Source organism: Marmota monax, unplaced genomic scaffold (genome assembly GCF_021218885.2).
Source record: "Marmota monax isolate L192 unplaced genomic scaffold, Marmota_monax_Labrador192_F-V1.1 WCK01_AAM20220418_F8-fsc00154, whole genome shotgun sequence".
NCBI lineage: Eukaryota > Metazoa > Chordata > Mammalia > Rodentia > Sciuridae > Marmota > Marmota monax.
Window position 1 is genome coordinate 1957655 of NW_026691933.1, and position 20047 is coordinate 1977701.

Genomic DNA, 20047 nt, shown 5'->3' on the forward strand with positions numbered 1-20047 from the left:
TCTTTGTCCACATTGTCCCCTCAAAGCTCTTATATTTTAGTGAACTGTGACTCCAATACCAGGTAGAAGAGCAAATCTTTGGGATTTATTTAAATCATACAAGCTACCTTTATTGAAGGAGAGATCAAGTTTTCAGATCTTTTCTGCTTAGAACTAACTAAATAACCTATTTTTAGAAGATACTTCTGTAAAATAGACACATGGATGAAAGGATAGGTAGAAGATAGATGATAGGTAAAAATGGACTGATGAGTGGACGAATGATAGGTCAATCAATGGATATGAATGGATAGATGGACAGATAGGTGGAATCCTTGTAGCCTGGGTACCAGGTCATGACCTAAAGTCACTTTTTGCTTTTTAAACACTCTCCAACTACTTTGGACTGGGGCTTTATCCTTTGAGAGGGGCACATGCACTTCAGAACTTTTCCAAATGCCTATTTTGTGAGGACCTAGTTCTAAAGCTGAATTAAGATATTGAGAGGAGGTGTTGCGTAGACCTGCCTCTCTGCATCCCATGCTGTGACTGGTCAGCACTTGAGCCTAAAATGGGGAATGGGAGGAACTATAGTAAAAAAAAAAATAATAACCTCACTTGGAAACCTGGGCTAGTGTCCAGTGTTGGGATCAGCACTGCCGGGTAAAGGAATTCTGCTTCCTTGACCCATGGAGGTCTTGGATAAATTCCTTGGCCTCAGATTTCCTCCTCTGTAAGTTCTCTTCCTACTCTTCCATTCTCTGAGTCTTTAAGAAAAAATCTGGGGAACACATAAATAGTTACCTTCTCTTTAAAGTTTAGAGGGGAGAAAACAAAGCACAGCGTCAGATATATCAGGGATGCTATGTCCCAGGCTGCAGAACCTCAGGCACTTCTGAAAATTAAACCAAGCAGGCTGACTCAAATGCTGTTGAAATGTCAGGCTACTGTGCAGGATGTTGTTGGATGTCTGCTTCCCTCTGTTTTTTAAACAACATCACTCTGCTGAGGATGAATCTGTGTCATCATCAAATGGCTCTTGTCATTTTAGTGTAGTGATCAAAGAGGAAAAATAAAAGTACTGTTTGTGGAAGAAAACAGATAAAATATGAAGGTATTTCATAACTCAGTATGCAAGGTTGTTTGGAATGTAATGCAGATCTATCAATAATTTAGTTAAAACAGTTTACCTGCTTTACATGAGTGAGTTCAGATCACAGATCTTCATTCAAATTCACACTAAATGTTATTTAACAGTGGGTTGCATATTATACTACACAGACCAAAGCATTATAGATTTTTTCCAAGTGTAATATACATATCCAAATGATTGCAGTCAAACATAAATTTAGTCAAATCTTTAATACTCTCTATTAAGGCATGAATAAGATTTTAAAGCTTTGTCTTAGCTACAGAGTAACTGGAACTAGAGTTGAATCAATTGCAAATAGCCAGAATAGAAAGTTACCTTTGGGCATGGTATTTATTCTCAACAGTGTTTCATCTCAAATAATGAACATTTTTTTTTCTTCAAATGCAAAAGTGAGCAATTACCTGTCATTATTAAAATGACAAATTTTACAAGGGGACTAGTTTGGCTTCCTTTTCTGGAGAGGCTAACCTCTATTACATCATCCTTGGGTACATGTCTCACATTTGTCATTGACTGTACCTGAGTGCCCAATGCTCCATTTTCTCTAGAACAAAATTATCTTTCAAAACACAGAAAGAAAGGCACTAGTCATTTTTTCCCACCTTCAGTTGAGGTGGGGAAAGTATATTCTAACAGTTCTGCCAGGTAGCTGGCACGATTTCAGAACGGTTAGGCACAGTTTAGCGTGAGAAATGAAAATTACATCTTTGTATTTTCAGAATTAGACTGTAAATAATTTGGAGCTCTCTTCTATGGACAGCTTTATATGAGAAGACTTGATAAACCAAGAATATATACATTATTGCAAATCAAGGCTACATAGGAGATTCCTTGGTGCTTCTGTGGTTAGACAAAACTTATATATATGGCCAGGAAAACTGCATTTAGGGGAATGGGAAAAGATGAAATGGGGAGGCTTGACACCTTGGGGAGGGGCTAGGAAGGATTATTTTCATTTTTATTGTCCGTACAGGAGTCACTAGCCATATGCGTCTGGACCCCATTAAGATGTATGATGAAAATAAAAGTCACACTGAGTTTTGTAGGCATAGTATGAAAAATGAATGTAAAAACATCTCATCAATAATTTTTATATTGATTACATGTTGAAATTACATGTAAAATTCAATTAAGTGTGCATTTAATTAGGGTACATTATTAAAATTGATTTCAGCTACCTCTACTTTTTGAATGTGACTACTTGAAATTTTTAAATCAAATATATGGCTTACATTATATATTTTCAGTGGACAGAGCAGCTCTATGTTCATTTTACATGGTAGAATCTAGTTAAGGTTTACTTTTTGGCTTTTCTTCTGTAGTTTTCAAGCTGACAACATTGTGTTTTGAGAGAAAAATAGATATCGTGGATTTTGGAACCTGGCAAGCCCATATCCTGGCTATAGCATTTGGGCAGCTGACCTCCTCTGATCCTAAACTTTCTCATTTGTTAAATGAATTTCTGTTTTGACCTCCCTGGTCAGAATTCACCAGGTTGATGTCAGGAAAAACACATAACAAATAAGTAGAGTGTTCAGTACAGAAACTGGCATGGAGAAAACGCAGTAACTATTCAGCATTATTCCTGGTTGCATCTCAAGAACTGTCAGATGCATAATTTTAAAATTCTGGTTCATTTCTAATTCAGATCCTTGTGTCGCTTGTTCTTCAGGTTTGTACTTGCTGTCACGTCTACCTATTTCTATCCTCAGAAAGATGAATTCTTTTTCTTATCATTGAGAATCTCTGATCTGGTTCCCTATTTTCTGCTACTTATTCAGACTGAGCTCTTTCCCCACTTACTAACTCATTTCAATTTCAGGGCAAGACTTTTATCCCAGCTAAAACTGCAAAGCAAGATACAGCACTTGATCTGCCCCTGTTCCTTTTCTCCTACCTGGATGCTAGGTCTTGCCTTTTACTCAACTCTGCTTCTTTTGATGGGGTGATTTGTCAAGGACAGTTGAGACCAGACAAGTGCATATGGGAAGCTAACAGAATAAGGGTTGTGTGAGCAAAAGATCAAGAAAGGAGAAACAAACAGGGAAGAAGAGAAGCATTTTTTTTAACTTCTTACCCCTTGCCCAACTCCCCACTCCCTGCCTTCTTTCTCCTTGTTCTTGCCTGTTGATTTTAAAAGCTGTGCAATGTTCAGTCCCTGGTAAGGACGAGGTGCTTCTCACCTCCTTCCTAGATTCTGCCACCAGAAGAAAAACCTCCCACAGTGTAGCATCTCACATATCTAAAACCATGAACTCAATTTCCATATTCTCAGAAATAACATGTAGTTGTTTTGTGAAATACAGTGACAGGGAAGAGAAAAAAAATTGTAAAACTTTCTGAAGATACATAGCTTCCCCGGGTATGGGAAGCTTCCTAGCTCCCTCACAATGAGATGGGAGGAACTACTCACTCAGAACTGCATGGGATGAAAACAAGGAGCAGAAACTCAAGAACTAATGTGTGATAGCACAGGTGGCTAGAAGCATCCATGCTCCTCAAGGTCATGAAAAAAGCTCCCTGTTTCTTATGCAAGTTTTTTTTTTTAATCAGAAAAAATGTTGATTTTTTTGTTCTCACCTAGCAGCTGTAACTAGGTGATTCAGAATATACTCTTGACTTAAGATGGTACTGTTTTTTTTTTGCCTTTTCATCAGATCAATATGTTTCTTTGCCTATTTTATTTTTAGATTTACTGACTGTTCTCAGGGTAGCAAATTCAAAGAGAAGAAATAAGCAAATTGGTTTATATTTCAAAGACTAGGCCGAGGTCTAACAGGAAGAACACTTGGAAATTAACAAGAAAGCTGAGTTTTCTAGGCCCTTGTTGCTGATAGACAGGCTTTGTGGAGGACTTGTCCTTAGGGTAGTTACTTCAGTGCAAGGGATGGTCAGGCAAGTGTGTGCAGTATGGTCAGGCAGGGCATGGGCACATGGCTATTTTCCTGGAACATTTATTTATAATACTTACCATCAGTCATAGGCAAGAAGTAATCACTGCTGACCATCACTCCCCTAGAAAATCAGAAGGTTTGAAAATGCAAATGGATTTTTTTTATGATTGTTATGACTCCAATTTAGAAGAGGGAGGAAGCATTCCTGAAAATGTAAATACTACTTTAAGATATCAGCTCTCTACATGGGAACTTATGTTCTATGCTTTCTTAATTTCTCTAGAAAAGATTCTCTGATCTTCCTTTTGTTTTGTTCTATCACTGTAGATCAACTCTCATGATAACGGCAATTTTAGTTGTTTGTGTTATATATCGCATCTCTGTGTCTGTCAGAATCATAGATAGCAATGATTATATAAATCCTATGCAGGCATGTGGACATGCAAACAGATGTACATGCAGCCAACATTTGATCCACGCAAGGGCCACTGAAGGGTGTCCCTTTGCTAGGTCCCGATGAGTTCTGGGCTGCTGACACTGAGCTACAAAGACAGTGAGCACGTTCCTGGTTGAACTTAAAAAAAAAAGTTGAATATATATATATATATATATATATATATATATATTTTGTTGTTGTTGTTGTTTGTTTGTTTTATTTTTGGAGAATGTTTCCCACATGAAGGTGGAAGAGGTGATTTATCTAAAAGTGTTTGAAAAGAAGCAGAGGTGCTGTTGCAGATGTGAGCATCATAATTATAGGTGTGCATAGCCAGCACACATTTGTCCAAAAAACATTCTCCGTGACAGACTATCCCCGATTTTGCTTCCTTGGGAATTGAATGCAAAATCGGTGTTGCTAAATATGCTTCTTCATTAGAGAAAAATTCCTTCCACTTGACTTAAAAACATCACTGGGTCTAGACCTTCTTTTAAAATACAAATATTATTTCATCTAATATGGCTATACAGTATGCAGACATCTGTTGCTTTAAAACAAAACGACAAAATCAGATTTATGGACAACATGAAATGTTTCCTGGATACACAAGCAACAATGAAAACATTCTTAAAATTAACAGGCATCAACAGGTATAAATACACTGTCTAAAGCATTTAATGGTCTTTAACACAGCCAACTCCCCCGAGCTTGAAACAGCGTTAAATTCTCTCTTGCTAGTGGCAAAAGAAGCTGTCAAGCACAACATTGAAAAATTGGTACCATTTCCTGGCCAGTAAGCACAGAACCAAGGGGCTAAATATTTTATGTTTGTTTGTTTATTTATTTATTTATTTATTTTTGTTCTCATGCTGTTTTTTTCCCCCTCTTCCTCTCTCTTTCTCTCTCCTCCTCAGGGCTGATCGTTGTGACATTAGCAGTATGCTGGATGCCAAACCAGATTCGAAGGATCATGGCTGCAGCCAAGCCCAAGGATAACTGGACCAGGTCCTACTTCCAGGCATACATGATCCTCCTACCCTTCTCCGACACCTTCTTCTACCTCAGTTCGGTGGTCAACCCTCTCCTGTACAACGTGTCCTCGCAACAGTTCCGCAGGGTGTTTGGGCAGGTGCTGCGCTGCCACCTGACACTCGAGCATGCCAACCAGGAGAAGCGCCTGCGCGCCCACGGACGCTCCACCACCGACAGCGCCCGCTCCGCCCGCAGCCCGCTCATCTTCTTGGCTTCCCAGCGCAATTCTTCTGCAAGGAGAACTAACAAGGTTTTCTTAAGCACTTTTCAAAGTGAGGCCAAGCCGGAGTCTGAGTCTAATCCCCAGCAACTGAGTCAGGAGTCACCACAGCCCAACTCAGAGACGAAACCAGCCAATTCTGCTGTCGAGAATGGTTTTCAGGAGCATGAAGTGTGAAATGTCAAACAAGGAAACCTTGAGTGGGAACTGGCCCTTCCCCCACGAAAGCAAGTCACAAAATAAACTGTGCCCCATCCGGGACAGAATGGAAGCTAGCAGCCGTGGAAAGGCAGATGCCCACCTTAGCGGCTTCTAAAGGCTGATTCTGCCAGCCTTGCCTTGCTGGTTAACATGAACCCGGGTGCTGCACTTCTGCTCCACTCCCTCCCTTGAGTACACATTGAAAATTCAGTCCGACTGAATTTATTCAGAGCTTACAAAAGTGTTTTACAGGGAGCTCTTTCATTATTTGCAAATGAACGAAAAGAGAACAGACACCCCTCTCTACCCAGAATAAAAGGACACTCAGAAGAGGTGGGGGAGGTGGAAGAGCGAGGGCCAGAAGAACAATGCAGGTAGCGATGGCATCTCTGTCAGCTTCAGCAGTGTGCCAAGAAGAGGGCTAATTTAAGGAGCAGGATGGTGGTGGGGAGCCCCGGCCTGAGGGCCCAAGCAGAACTGCCTCTTTTCTTGGGCCTCGGCCCGTTGCAAAGAGGGGTGTTGCAGCAGCTGATGCACACTGAGTTCAGCTTCCCTGGGGAGCAGAAGGACTGGTACCCGGCTGAGGCAATGAGACAGGCCGCTGACGATGCACACGACTTGCGGTACATGATCCCTGCAACACAGACCCAAAGGAGCTGGGTTAAGGTGTTGGCCAAAGGACAGTTATCCCTCTGAGCCTAAATTCAAATGGAGGCTCCTCCTTACTCCTCCCACAGCCCAGAGTCTTGGTGGTGCCAAGGGTTGTTTCACCGAACTCCCCAAGTACACAAGACCTATGGTGAAAGAGGCAATCATTATTTCACTACTTTTGACAAAATTGTTCCAAAAGGTATTTTAGATGCCAACACCAGTGAATAAAAAGCTGTTAAAAATCAAAGCCTGTTTTTTAAAGCTAGTGTTCATACTTTGTACTCAACACAAAGATTTTTATTTACTTTTTTGGTTCAAAATATCTCATGCCAGGAGGACCACACACAGCTGTTACTACTTTATCGGTGACCAAAGAGAGTTGGCTCTCAACTGTGTGTTTATTATATCCTAGAATTCTTTGACTAAAACCCAAATCCCAAAAAGGAATATAAATCCAGTCCCTACTGCACAGGCCTGATTTTTCCCAGAGGTGATGGTCCATGGGATTTGATGGAGAGGTGGCCTGGCTGACAGTGTGCCCAGGACAACTTCATCCTCAGGGAGGAAGAAGCTCTGCCCTTAGGATAAATGGTCATTTGCCAAGTTGGCATCAAAAAGCTGGCATTCAATAATGCATGCCATTCGGGCATAAAAAAAGAACTTCCTGAGAAGACTGGAGGGCTTGACTGAAGGAACATGTGTGCTCTGTCCAACTGCACTGCAGTCATCAAATTAGGGTGTCCTAGATAATCATTTGACTTCTGAAAGCCAAAAGTCCACTCATATTAAATAATAAGTTTATCTAAGGGCTTTCCTGGATTCCAGACACTATTCGGATGGCTTCAATATCCTAGTTCATTCACTACCATGCTATAGTTTGAATCTGAAGCATCAGTCAGAGGCCCTCATGGTAAAGACTTGTTTCCTAACAAGGCACTACAAGGAAGTAGTGGAAACTTTTAAGAAATGGGGCCTTGTAAGAAAGAGGTCTTGGGCCACCCAGGGCATGCCCTCAAGGGGGATTGTGAACTTCAGCCTCTTCCTCCCTCTTCTTTCCTTCCTGGCTATGAGATGGAGCTCCTACACATGCCCCCTACCGTGATTTGTTGCTTTGTCATCCATTGGCCCATAACTGTTGTCTGCAACCTCCACAACTGTTATCCCAAATAAATCTTTCCTTTGCCTAAGCTGATGATCTCAGTTCATCATCTTTGTGCTTCATAATGGAAAGCTGACTAACATATACCAAGAGCAGCCCTCCAATAGAGGTTCCTATGACCCACCTCACTGTACAGATCAGGGGCCTGAGGGCCAGTAGCCAAGGGTATAGCAACTTGCCTGAGGTCACACAAGTAGAAAGTGGAACAGCTGGGATTTGAACCTGGAATTCTGGCTCTCTGTTGCCAGCACAGTAGACAGCCAAATGGCCATGAAAATGGTGGAGTTTGGGGGGGTGGGGGTGGCGGGGGCGAGGCATGACTTTATTAGGAAGACAGTTTGGGGTATGTGTGGTTATTTTATATGAATTACCTTTTTTGACAGATAATGTTTAATTCTGATGCTGGACTTGGAAGTGAATGGTCTCAGCCTGTTGGCCGCTCGGCACATCCCACCAGTAGCAGGGTCTCTTTTCCTACTAACTCCCCGCAGGTATAGTTTGGGCATGGGCTCCCTCCTCTATGAGAATTGCCACTTTGGGTGTGTAGAAATAGTAAAGAGTCAAACTGCCTAAAACTTAAAAGTGGGAGGTAAAGAAATGCTTTAGAATTGCCTTAAAACATGCAATTTTATGTCATTTTTTTTTCTATAACTACATGTTTGTAAGGACTGATTTTCTAACACTTTTAGAAAATCCTGGAAGGTAACTGCTCTAGCACTATGAAGCCCATGTACAGAGGATGTGTGTATGTGTACGTGTGGGAGGCATTGTTTGATTTCTAAGGAATATGCTTCAAGTATTCTCTACATTTTCTATTCATGTCCCCCACTTTTTAAGGAAATTTAAGTTTTACTTACGGTCTTTTTATTCTAAAATTCTAAAAGCACTGTCATTTGCCAGTTCAGCTACAGTGAACTTCTACCATTTAAGTGAATTTTAAAGAATTTAAAATATATTTTTTGACTGAATATATTTCTCACTGTAGCAAAGGTCAAACAGGCTAAGGTTTAAAAAAAAAAAAAGTGGCTCCTGATCACCACTGCCAAACCTAGGGCCTCCACAGTCACCTTTGAGGCATACTGCCATTGTGTTTGGTGTCCCACTTTTTAATGCCTACTTCTGCATATTTACACACGGTATCTAAGGAGAAATAGAGTGTGCTTGCGCACACGTGTCCATGGTGTTACACCCAATGTGCCATTCTTCGATTTGCATTTTTACTTAGTGACATTGCTGGAGGTTTATTTTTGAGCAGAACTTTGTAGGGTTATGGGTCAGTGACAGGATAGGTTAAAGAGAACATGAGGTTATGAAGAGAAGAACCAGCAAAGCCAAAATCTGTACATCTGATGAGACCCTCATGTCTTTAACCAGAAACAATTGGTCTTCACAAGAGATGTTATGAGGAGGGTAGGTCTGTGGCCAGAAGCAAGTTCTTAAGTTGGTGACTCATGAACTGATACTAATACCACAAAAAGGCTTTCTGAAGGAGGAGGGTGAGCGCTCAATGAAAAGAGAGGCATTTCCTGGGTTCTAAGATGAAGAAAGAGAGAGAAAGGGGTCTGCTGGCAGACAGTGTATTGTCTGTGAGCCAGGGCCATGAGTCTGAAAGCAACTGTTGGCCTCCAAAGTGGAAGTAGTCCTAGTCTGGAAACTATAGCTAGAGATGCTCTGGGTGAGACTGGATGTGACTAAAGAGGTTTCTAATTATGGCATTTGTTGGTAAATGGATGGAACTGGAGACTATCATGCTAAGGGAAATAAGCCAGCCTCACAAAGCCAAAGGTCAAATGTTTTCTCTGATATGTGGAAACTCATCTAAAGTAAGGAAATAAGGGAAAGAGAGAAAAAGGGAAAAGAGGGAGGAATTTATTCAAAAAAAGAAGGAAGATCTGTGGGCTAGATGAAGGGAACTGGCGGAGTTGGGGGAGAAGAGAGAAGGGAAGAAGAGGAATGAATCTAACCTAACTTTCCTATGTACGTACATAAATATACCACAGTGAATCTCACATTATGTATATCCAAAAGACACTGACCAAAAAGAGAAAAAAAAAATCCAAAAGCAAAAAGCAGAAAGATCGGTAGAGTAAAGGGAAGGGAACAAAGAGGGAGGAGAAAAGAGAAAGGGGGAAATACTGGGAATTGAATTTGAGTAGATTATATTCCATGCTTTTTAAATTATGTCAAAATAAACTCTAATGTTATATATAACCAAATAGAAACAAAAAATGTAAAGAAAAAAAAAGAAAGAAAGAAATTGGGGAGGAAGGTGTATAGGGAGGGTCAGGAGTGGAGTTGGCCTATGTGGAGAAATTACATACTGTTCTTCACATAAATCTTTATCATGGGTAAAGAAAAAGAGGTCTCTCACTTCACAAAAGGCCAGTGCACAGGTATGTAGGTGCTGGCGATGGAGATATTCATAAACAACAATGAAAAAGTACCCTGAAACTAAACTGTGGCAGTGGTAGAAGGAAGAGGTAGGAAATATTGTAGCAGGAGGAATGGGGAATTTCAGATTAAAAAGGACTTTGAGAAAACAGAAATGTGTTTTGCTCATGTTTTTGATTGAAATGAGCTTAGTGGAGATGACATGGTGCCTTTGAGAAGTAGGATGCGGCTGTGTAGGGAGGCTGGGGCAGAGAGGTTGATCATTTGGAATCTGCAAAGCGACCTCTCCCAGGGCTTCACATAAAGAAAGGTGAGCATTCAGAGTGAACTCTATCTTCAGCAAGCACCTGGAAATGAAGAGGAAGTCCGAGGACAAAGAGGAGTGGTCTTGGGGAATATTAAGGATTGTCCTAGAAGACGTAGGTGACTAGATATCATACAGCTGCCAGGGAGCTTAAAGAAAATGCCATTAGGCTTTGGCATATGGAAGCCAGGGATAGTGGGGTGTGCGTAGAAAGCCACTGGAGGGAATCTAAAGCAAAAAGGGTGGAGATGTGTCTGATGAGTCCAGCTGAAAGGGAATATGTCACTAAGTGGAAGGGCAGGTAGGAATACAGAACAATGACAAGTTCTACCACTCATTTGTTTATCATGACAAAGGCCAAGTGGATCTCAGATTTAAATGTTGGGGAAAAAAATAAGACCATAAAAGTACTAAAAGATCCTTTGGAATTGTATGCAAATCTTTTATCATGGAAGAGTAGTATATAGGCTATTCTATGATACAACCCCCAAAAACCATTACAGAAAGGATTGATAAATTAGACCAGAAAAACAATTTTTAATATATCTGTCTGGTAAATTCCCTAAATAAAAGTGAAAAGACAGGGAGAGTAACTGTCATTCAAATCACGAAGAGCAAACTTCCTTAATATGTAAAAGGTCCTAGAAATCTGTAAGGAATGAATAAGAACTAATAAGTCAGTGAGGAATAAATAAATAATAACACATTTATAAGACGGAGAAAGCAAAAGGACAGTTTGCAGACAAGGACATAGAGCTTTGGAACATATGAAAAGATACACACTCTCATTCATCATAAAGAGACATGCAGATTACAACACATGGAGATACAATTCTTATTTATCACTTGGGTAAAGATCAAAAAACTCGTTAGCACTGTTTTCAGGGGTCTGGGAAACAGGCCCTTTCCCACACTGTTGTTCACAAGGGTAAACAGCTGTAAATGCCACAAAGGTGAAGAGGCGACAGCCATCAACATTATGAGATGCACATACTCTTTGACCCAGCAATTCTACTTTGATGAATTTATTCAGCAGACATTCACACACGTGCATAAACCAGGTTATTCATCAGAGTGGTTTTGAGAAGAAAAAGAACGGATGATCACTCTACCCTTAACCAGGGAGGCTGGAAAACACCCAGTGTCCTATTCACACAAAGGATTTCACCCAGCTGTAAAAGAAGGAGGAATAAACTCAGATATTTTGTTAAAAGCAAAGTGCAACTGGACAGTTCCTTGCTACCTTCCTTATTTTGTTCTTTTTTTTTTTTTTTACTATCTGACAAATAAATTTATGCTTCTTACTGTGTTCTAGATACAGTCTTAATATTAACCCATTTATTCTTTTTATAACTCTAGCAATAATCCTCACTTTGCAAATGGAGAAACTGAGGCAGACAGCATTTAATTGCTTAGGGGCCATAAAGGTAATATGTGGTAGAGCTGGGATTTGAACACAGGAAGCAGGCTTTAGAATCTACACTCTTAAGCCTTCTATTACATTGCTATGCAAAAATATGTATCCATTTGGGGGAAAATGGTGAAAGTTATACACATACATGCATATTTTACTTACATATACATATTTCTGAAGGAATACACAATAAAGAGATAATAATGGCTGTCTCTGAGGAGTGGTACTGGGTAACCATAGAGTTGGGATAAACACACACACACACACACACACATCTGTTAACTTTAATTACTACTTAAAATCAGGACCATAGAGATAAAGTACCTTTTTTAAAAATGACCTTTTAAAATAAACAATAACCTGTGAGCAATTTAATCATATGGATTCTCTTTCCCAGTGTAGCACAGGGTCTTCTAGCTGTGTGCACCAGAGGCTCCTGGGAAAGAACACACTCTCAGAGTGCCCTAAAGCCTGAGTCTTGGGATCACAGAGCAAGGTGACTTGTGTATGTCTTTTTGTTTTTTCTTTAGTCCAGCCTCCATGAGTTCAGAGCTGGGCCTGAGGGAGGAAGTTTTGTGAGTGAAAGCCCCAAGGGCCTTCTCAAGTACTGGTGATGGGAGTATATATATCAGCATATTGAAACAATGTATAATATACACATATATTTTTTATGTGGTGCTGGGGACTGAACTCAGCGCTTTGCTCATGCTAAGCATGAACTCTGCACTGAGCTAAACCTCCAGCCCAATAATAATTTAAAATACATCCAATAGTTCCATTCCTCAGCATTTACTCTTCAAGACAAAACACACTTTCACATACTTAACAGGAAAAAGGGTACATTTATACCATGAAATGTTAAACAACAGTGAAAAGGAAATTGCAGAGTTCTATACTGATCTGGAAAGTTCTCACTGAATAGAAAAATGAAGTTCCAAATGACATTCAAATATACCATTTATGTAACAAAACAAAAACAAAACACAAAGTAACATCATACCCTTTCTGGAGATTTGGGTAGGGGGATGTGTATATATATCTGAGTGTGTGAGCTTATATTTCTAAGCAAAATCAGAGCAAGAGGTCCAGAAAACTATGTATTAAACAGCATAGTCCTTTTAGGGATGGATAATAGTCAAGAACCATTTTTGATATCTGAATGATTTACAGTAAGAATATATTCATAGATGGATTGCATCTGTAAATTACAAATTAATAGAATTGATGACTATAAACCCAGTGAGTTTCCTTACGGCAATCTCTAAGACTTAGTGAACACAGCAGTGGCATGTGGCAACTAGGGTGACAGATAGGTCCATATCATGGTGGCCAGAATGCATCCCAGCCTCTCAAATGAGGTTTCCCTACAACATTAGATGGGTTTGGTGAAGGGCACCATGGCTCAGCATCAATTCAGTAGCACTGTGGCTGCAGCTGGCCACAGGTGGGTTCCTCTGAACATTTACGACTAACCTGTCACCCACCACTGCTGGGTTAGGGCAGGAGAAGGTAATGACCAAGAGCAAGAGCAAGACGCCTGGAGATTTCCCCAAAGAGCTGAGGGATGCTTCCTATAACCCCAACTCCCATTTGATTGTTCTCTTAATCACTTCTAATATTTTAAGACACTTTATTGGAATATTTTTATTAGTAGAATGTAAGCCCTAGCAATTAGAATGGTACCTGGCACATAATGACTCAATGGTATTTATCCAAAGAAGAAATGAGTGAATGAAAGGGAGGAGGAGGATAATCTAAAGGGGGTCTGGTGTTCCCATGACAGTGTGTGTGTTTCTGACAAATTGTGGCGGGAGTTTTTATTCCTCGGTTGGTGGGGACTGAGTAGCAAGGTTACATGAAGTAAAACAAGTCTCCAGGCATAGGTTGACACAAGCAGAGCTGTGAGAGGCTCTGATCTTGGTAATGGAGATTCAGACCCACGGCCAGCAGGCTCGGCTGGTTGATGAAGGGCTGTCTATCAAATTTGGCTGGGCTAATCCCCGCTTGGACTTGCTCCTGTTGCTCTGCCCCGTAGGGGTGCAGAGATGTATCCCATCAATGCCAAGTCATTTCTCACAGGTTTAATCTGTAGACCAGATGTTTGTTCATGCAACACACCACCCGCTATCACCAAATTAATCAAGACACCCAGCATTTAAAACTTTAATCCTCTTTAAGTCTTTAGAGAGGTGATGGCCTCCTGGGGGCTCTTGGATTTAGATGGGTGGCTATGCATGCTTGCTTCAAAATTACCACACATGGTTCTCCCCAAGGAACTCATTTCTATTAATCTGCCTTATTTAGGCTGTGAATGAGGGGCATGCCAAGGAATGAAGGAAAGGGTAAATGAAATACTGTGGTTAGTTCCAGGGGAGTTCATTTATTGTAGCAATTGTACAGGTTCCACGGGACCTCTGAAATTAGACTATGGAGGATTTATGCTGAAAAGGTAGAATATGGAACTAAGGAAATAGGGACTGGATCCTCTGGAATTTAATGTATATATTTAAACTGAAATGCAACCAAGTAGATGCTCAAATACATTTTTACACCATGGTATGTCTCTCCTGTTTTACAAACATCAGATATGATCCCTCCAAGTTAAATGAACTATTTATTATGTGTAAGGTTTTTAGAAAAGTGCTGGACACAAAGTAGGTGTTTGCTGCTATAGTTCTTATTATCATCATCTCTGCCCAGGAGACATTTTCTGACTTATGCCTTTAATTCTTTCAAGTGGCTAGCTCTTGCATTTACACACCCCAGGGTGCTTAGCCCAGAGGGGACAGTGATTTCAACAATCACTGATTGATTTACTTAACATTTAAAATTATTGCCTTCTATTCCCCCCACCCCAGCCTTACACACTCTAGCTCTTTTCCTCCTGGATCCTATTTGGGCCACATCTCAGCAGACACGTTGGTTTTGCTTTGAGATGGAGGATGACAAAAGCCAAACCAGGAGACGGTGCAGAAGGAGCGAGAGAGCAAGCTAGAGGGTTTAGAAGTTGATGTGGATGCTGGATGGCCCCTGTCTCCTTTGCAGTGAGCACTCTGTCAGGCATCGGGCTTGCTTTACATGGTTGAATTATTGATTACAAAGTGGGAAGAAGAAAGATGGTGTTTTCTCTTTGTTTGAGTCTAGTTCTTTTTACTTGCTCCTAATACAGCTAGGTCACCACAACTGGAGTAGGCAGAATAAAAAGCAACTGTAACAACCTTCTGAGAGCCAGTTGAGCTCAAGAGGAGTCTCAGCTTTGGAATTTCACATTAATGAGAATTGGAATATCTTTCTTAGGTTGGCAGTTTGATCCAGAAGCCTGAAGGTTGATCTGACTGGCAGCAAACGGTTATATGTTTCTTTAATGAACTGAACACTGACATGGTGTTATCCCTTTGGCCCAAACCTTTGGAACTTTGCCAAGTATTTAGTACTTCACCAGGGGGCTGGCCAGAAGGTGCTCCCAGTTCCTGATACGAGCAGTGCTAGAACTCCACCACGCTAGAGGGGTTCAAATGGTGCTGCCTCTCAGACATTCACATGTAGAATTACCTGGGCATTCCTCAAATATGCAGACCCCCAGAACCCACAGGTAATTCTGACACACTTGAACTAACTTTCCAAATTAATTCTTTGAGATACCAAAAGTTCATAGACTGTAAATCACATTTTAATTTTTCCAAGAAGTCTTCTCAGAGCAAAGACTGTATTCTGCATTTCGACCTGGCTTCCCCTCTGTTGCAGGGAAGAACAACAGGAAGCCTCCAACACCCCAAGGAGCTGCAGCCATGGAGAAAGAGGTGAGGATGTTCCTTCTTCATCTTTGTCCTGGCTGGCACTTCCTCAGTCATTTCCTTTCTACCCGATTGTTATGGCTGACCTGCCTTATCAGCTCACTGGAGGATAGGTTCCCCTGGCCCCAGGCATCTGCCTTTCAAAGACTTCAACTGTTGAGGGTATGCACCTCACTATATATCAGTAAGCAGCCAGGTGAGGAATCTGGGCCACTCCTGCGGCCCAGGTGAGGATCAGGCCAGTGCTAATTTGGCAACTGCTCACTAAGGTGGTTTCTTCCCTTTAGCCCTATGATATCCTCCTGGGATATTAAAATTCACACTGCATACAGTTTCAATTCCAGGGGATGACATGCTTTTCTGTGAAGGGCTAGATAATAAAAATTTTGACCTCTGCAGGTCAAAGGATATTCTGTCAAGGCTACTGTATTCCGATATTCTGGTGGGAGCAAGTAGACTTGGTGGGTTGCAATAAAACTACTTACCGAAACAGGCTATAGTTTTCTGTTAGGGCTGTCAGAACAAAATATCTCAGTTTGTGTGGCTTAAAAGAAATTTATGCTTTCCCAGTTCTGGTGACTAGAAGTTCAAGATCAAGGTGCAGAGAAATTCAGTTCTGGTGAACGCTTTCCTCCTGGTTGATAACTAGCTGCCTTCTCTCATTGTTTTCACGTGACTTTGTGTGCACATTCATGTGTGAATGCGCACGTGCCAAAAGAGAGAGAGCTAAGGCACCTTTTTGTCTGTCTTATAAGGACAATAATCCCATCAGACCAGGGCCCTACCCTCATGACCTCGTCATTGCCTCTCAAAGGCTCGTTCTCCAAATAACATTACACTGGGGACCAGGGCTGCAACATATGAATTTTGGGGAGGACGTGATTCAGTTCATAACATAGGTAATGGGCTGGATTTGGCCTGAGTGCCATAGTTTGCTGACCTTCGTTCTATTCTATCAAAATCCTATCACTGTTACATTGTAAAAACTGCCCCTTCCACTCAGTCTTTCTTCTGCAGTTATATGAGGGAAGCCACCAACAGTTTGGAACATTTGCTTTGGGACAAACTCAAAAAAGGTCTCTCTGAGTTCCATGTGTGTCTACTCAAAGGCTACTCTATCAAAGGCCTTTGCAAGTTTCACAGTGTTTATAGAACCTTCTCTTATTTTAAAATGTATTTTCATTGAACTGTCTCTGCAGCAGCCTGCTCTTCAGAGCAGGTCCAAACCCTGCAGTTGGTTCAGAATCCACAGGAATGCAGAGCAGTGGCTACAGGGGAGAACGAAAAAGAAAGGCAAAGTTGGAGTCACGACCTGAAGGCTGTTCCCAGCATGGCCCGGATGCAGGCCTGTTGAGTAAAACTAGCATTTAGATGTCTTATGGTGCTATTCTATTTTAAACCAAAACCCTGCAGGAAAACCTGTGCAGAGCCTCCCCTGAGGTTCTGATCAGTGCACCTGTCTTTCTCTTTTTGACTTCCTGTCTAGTCCTTTCTAGTATGATTCAGAAGCTGTGTCAGTTAAGGAGGTCTAACACAAAAGTTCCAGCATGCCTTGTTTTCTGTAATGTCCTCATTGTAACCCTGCTGGTTCCAGAGGGTTGGGCTCCATTGTTCTCTCTTCTACTTTTCAGAACAGAAGAATTTTTTAATGTGCCACATATAGTAGGTGTGGTAACTTTCTCCCCCACTGTGCTTAGCTGGAATTTTTTTTGATGCACTTTAAGGAATTGTATGGCTTTCTAAGTCTCCTTAAAAACATCATACTTGACAATGAGAAGTAAGAAAAAAATAATCAATAAGTTTGTTTCTTTTAGAAAAAAACTATTTTCAGGTGAATTTATATTGTCCAAGAGATAATCTGGAGCTGCAACGGCCATGTAACTTACTAAAAAGGTATTTGGTGGTAAAGGGGACTATTGTTCAGTGCATTCTTTGATGCGTTATTTCTTGACTTGTCCAAATAACTATTCTGCCTCAAAAATCCCAGCTATGGTTGCTGGCAATCCACCAGGCAATGATATTTGGTTATTAAGTAAGCACTGGATGTTTCAATAATGAGCTGAAGCTGTCAACAGCTTTATCAGTGAAAACAAAATGGGAAGGATTACTGACAGTGTTGTAATGTAAAGAAATTCTGAGCTAAATTCCCTGAAGAGCAGAGTCTTCCATTTACTTCTCCCATCAAATTCTTGGACTTCCAGAAGTCTTGATCTTCTCCTGTATTGGCCTCGGTTTCTTCATCTATAAAGAGGGAGTTGAGGAAACTGAACCACATCATGTTCCTATTTCATTTTACTTCTGAAATAATTCCTTACCCAGTGGAAAGAATATGAACTCTATCGGAATTCAACAAACCTGGGCTCGAATTCTCCGTGGGCTACTTTTCTGAATAATGCACTTGACTTCTATGAGCTTTAGTTTACCCTTTTAAAAGAGCAAGGAAACTACCTAACAGAGTAAAATGGTGAGAAATAAGAAGACAGTGTTGAGAGAATTCTTTGATTTTGATTGTGCCAGCCAATAGCCTGTGACTACGAAAGATCAGCTTCCTTGGTTGAGGTTTCTTTGTTCATTTGTTTATAATTAAAAAGAAACAGCTACTGGGGAAAAGTAATAGGCAAAGTTGGGGAGGGGAAATTTGAGATGAGCCTGTAATATCTTGTGCCAAAAAAAGACATGTTCAAAAAATTAAAGGGCATGTTGAATGGTCATAGGGGTCAACCACCCTGTGGACAAAGCTGAAACAACTTGAGCAATAAAATAAATAATCATAATATTGTATTATAAGCTATTGAATGAAGTGAATGTCTATAAGTTCATACCAATATAAATGGTTGAATAAATAAATGGAAAGCAGGGGACATCTCTTCTTTACAGAAAAATTCCAATGAATAAATATAAAAGAAATGAGGTAAATAGAAATTAAGATTAGGACACAATAGGAATAATCAATTCTGAAATTATGGGCATAGTTTGAGGAGAAACAGGATATTTGTATAGTTTCAAATTTTCTCCCTCAAGTTATTTATTAATTGTAAAGGGAAAATCTCAAGTTATTTATTAATTGTACAATGGAGAAACCCAGCAGACATCATCTGAATTAAATAATCAGGTTAACATCACCAGTAATAAGATATACTAATAGCAAGTACCCTTTGATAAGATGGCATAAGAAGGGCACATCACTTCTGAGTATCCTTGTCAAAAATGCAAAAGCCTCAGTCTGACTGTAAGGGCTAATTTGAATTATCAACTTAATTGGATTAAGAGATGCTGATGATTAAGGGGCTTCTGGGTGTGTCTGTGAAGGTGTGTCTAGGAATGATTGACATGTGGGATAGACAACTGAAATGAAGACTCTCCCTAAGTGTGGGCAGCACCATTCAGTAGGATAATGGCTTGGATGGAATAAAAGTTGGGAACAAGGAAGAAGAAGCAGATGCAAGCTTGATTCTTCATAAAGGGGTTCTTGATGGCTGCTTTGGTCATCTGAGGATATCAGACTCTCTCTCCTTCACTCTTCCAAAGTGGGCTCTGCCAGTGATTCTCCAGGGAGTTTCCAGAAGCCTTCTTTCTCAGACAAGGGTAGAACCATTGATCCCTCTTGTTCTGAGGCTTCAGCCCCCTAGACTCCATAGCTACTGGTACTTCCAGCTCTCCAGACTGCAGATGGCCATTGTGGTCCATTGTGGTCTGTAAGCCAACCTAGTAAATCACCTTTATATAATTATACTTCCTGTTGATTCTGTTACTCTAGAGAACTCTGATTAATAGACTGACCAGGGTAAAGCATCTGACAAACCTAAATTGAGGGTTGGTTAGTACACAAAAACAAAAAAAAAACAAAACAAAAAACCCTGATTAGTTCTCTTTAAAAAATGTCAAGATCATGAAAGACAAGGAAAGAATGAAGAAATGTTCAAGATTAGAGGAGAAGGAGGAGACATGACAATGAAATGCAATGTGGGACCCTGGACCAGTAAAGGAAAAACTGGGGAAATCCTAGTAGGAAGCATGGTTTCCTTAATAGTAATATGCCAGTGCTATTTTCTTAGTTTTGATCATTGAAATACTGATATACACATTGTTAACATTCGTAGAAGCTTGATGAAGGGTATGCAGAAACCGCACCATTTCTGCAACTTTTCTATAAGTTTCAAATCATTTCAAAATAAAAAGGACTTTTTTTGAAAGTCATTGGTCCAGGTGAGGGACAAGTTTATATGCTCTGTGTTACACATATCCTAACAAATGCTGTCACAAAGAATGGTTCATTACTGCCCATGTTGATGACCAGTGGAGTGTATATGTCCATGTGTAGGTAAAAGACATGTAATTTACCTATTTTATTCTTGCCTCAAAGGGCTTGGGTGATAAGATGGCATGAGAAGGGCATATCACTTCTGAACATCCTTG

The 20047-nt window shown here is 40.5% G+C and overlaps 2 protein-coding genes across 2 annotated transcripts in view; one reads left to right on the forward strand and one right to left on the reverse strand.

Moving 5' to 3' along the window:
• The window catches only part of Gpr39 (G protein-coupled receptor 39), a 198469-nt gene extending 190713 nt beyond the window's left edge, over positions 1–7756 (forward strand). Inside the window, exon 2 of the mRNA XM_046450476.2 lies at positions 5380–7756. Within this exon, the coding sequence (XP_046306432.1) occupies positions 5380–5894 (515 nt within the window). The 3' untranslated portion in view covers positions 5895–7756. The remainder of the gene's footprint in view (positions 1–5379) is intronic.
• Lypd1 (LY6/PLAUR domain containing 1) overlaps positions 6317–20047 on the reverse strand; it is a 28828-nt gene continuing 15097 nt past the window's right edge. Inside the window, exon 3 of the mRNA XM_046451543.2 lies at positions 6317–6552. Within this exon, the coding sequence (XP_046307499.1) occupies positions 6317–6552 (236 nt within the window). The remainder of the gene's footprint in view (positions 6553–20047) is intronic.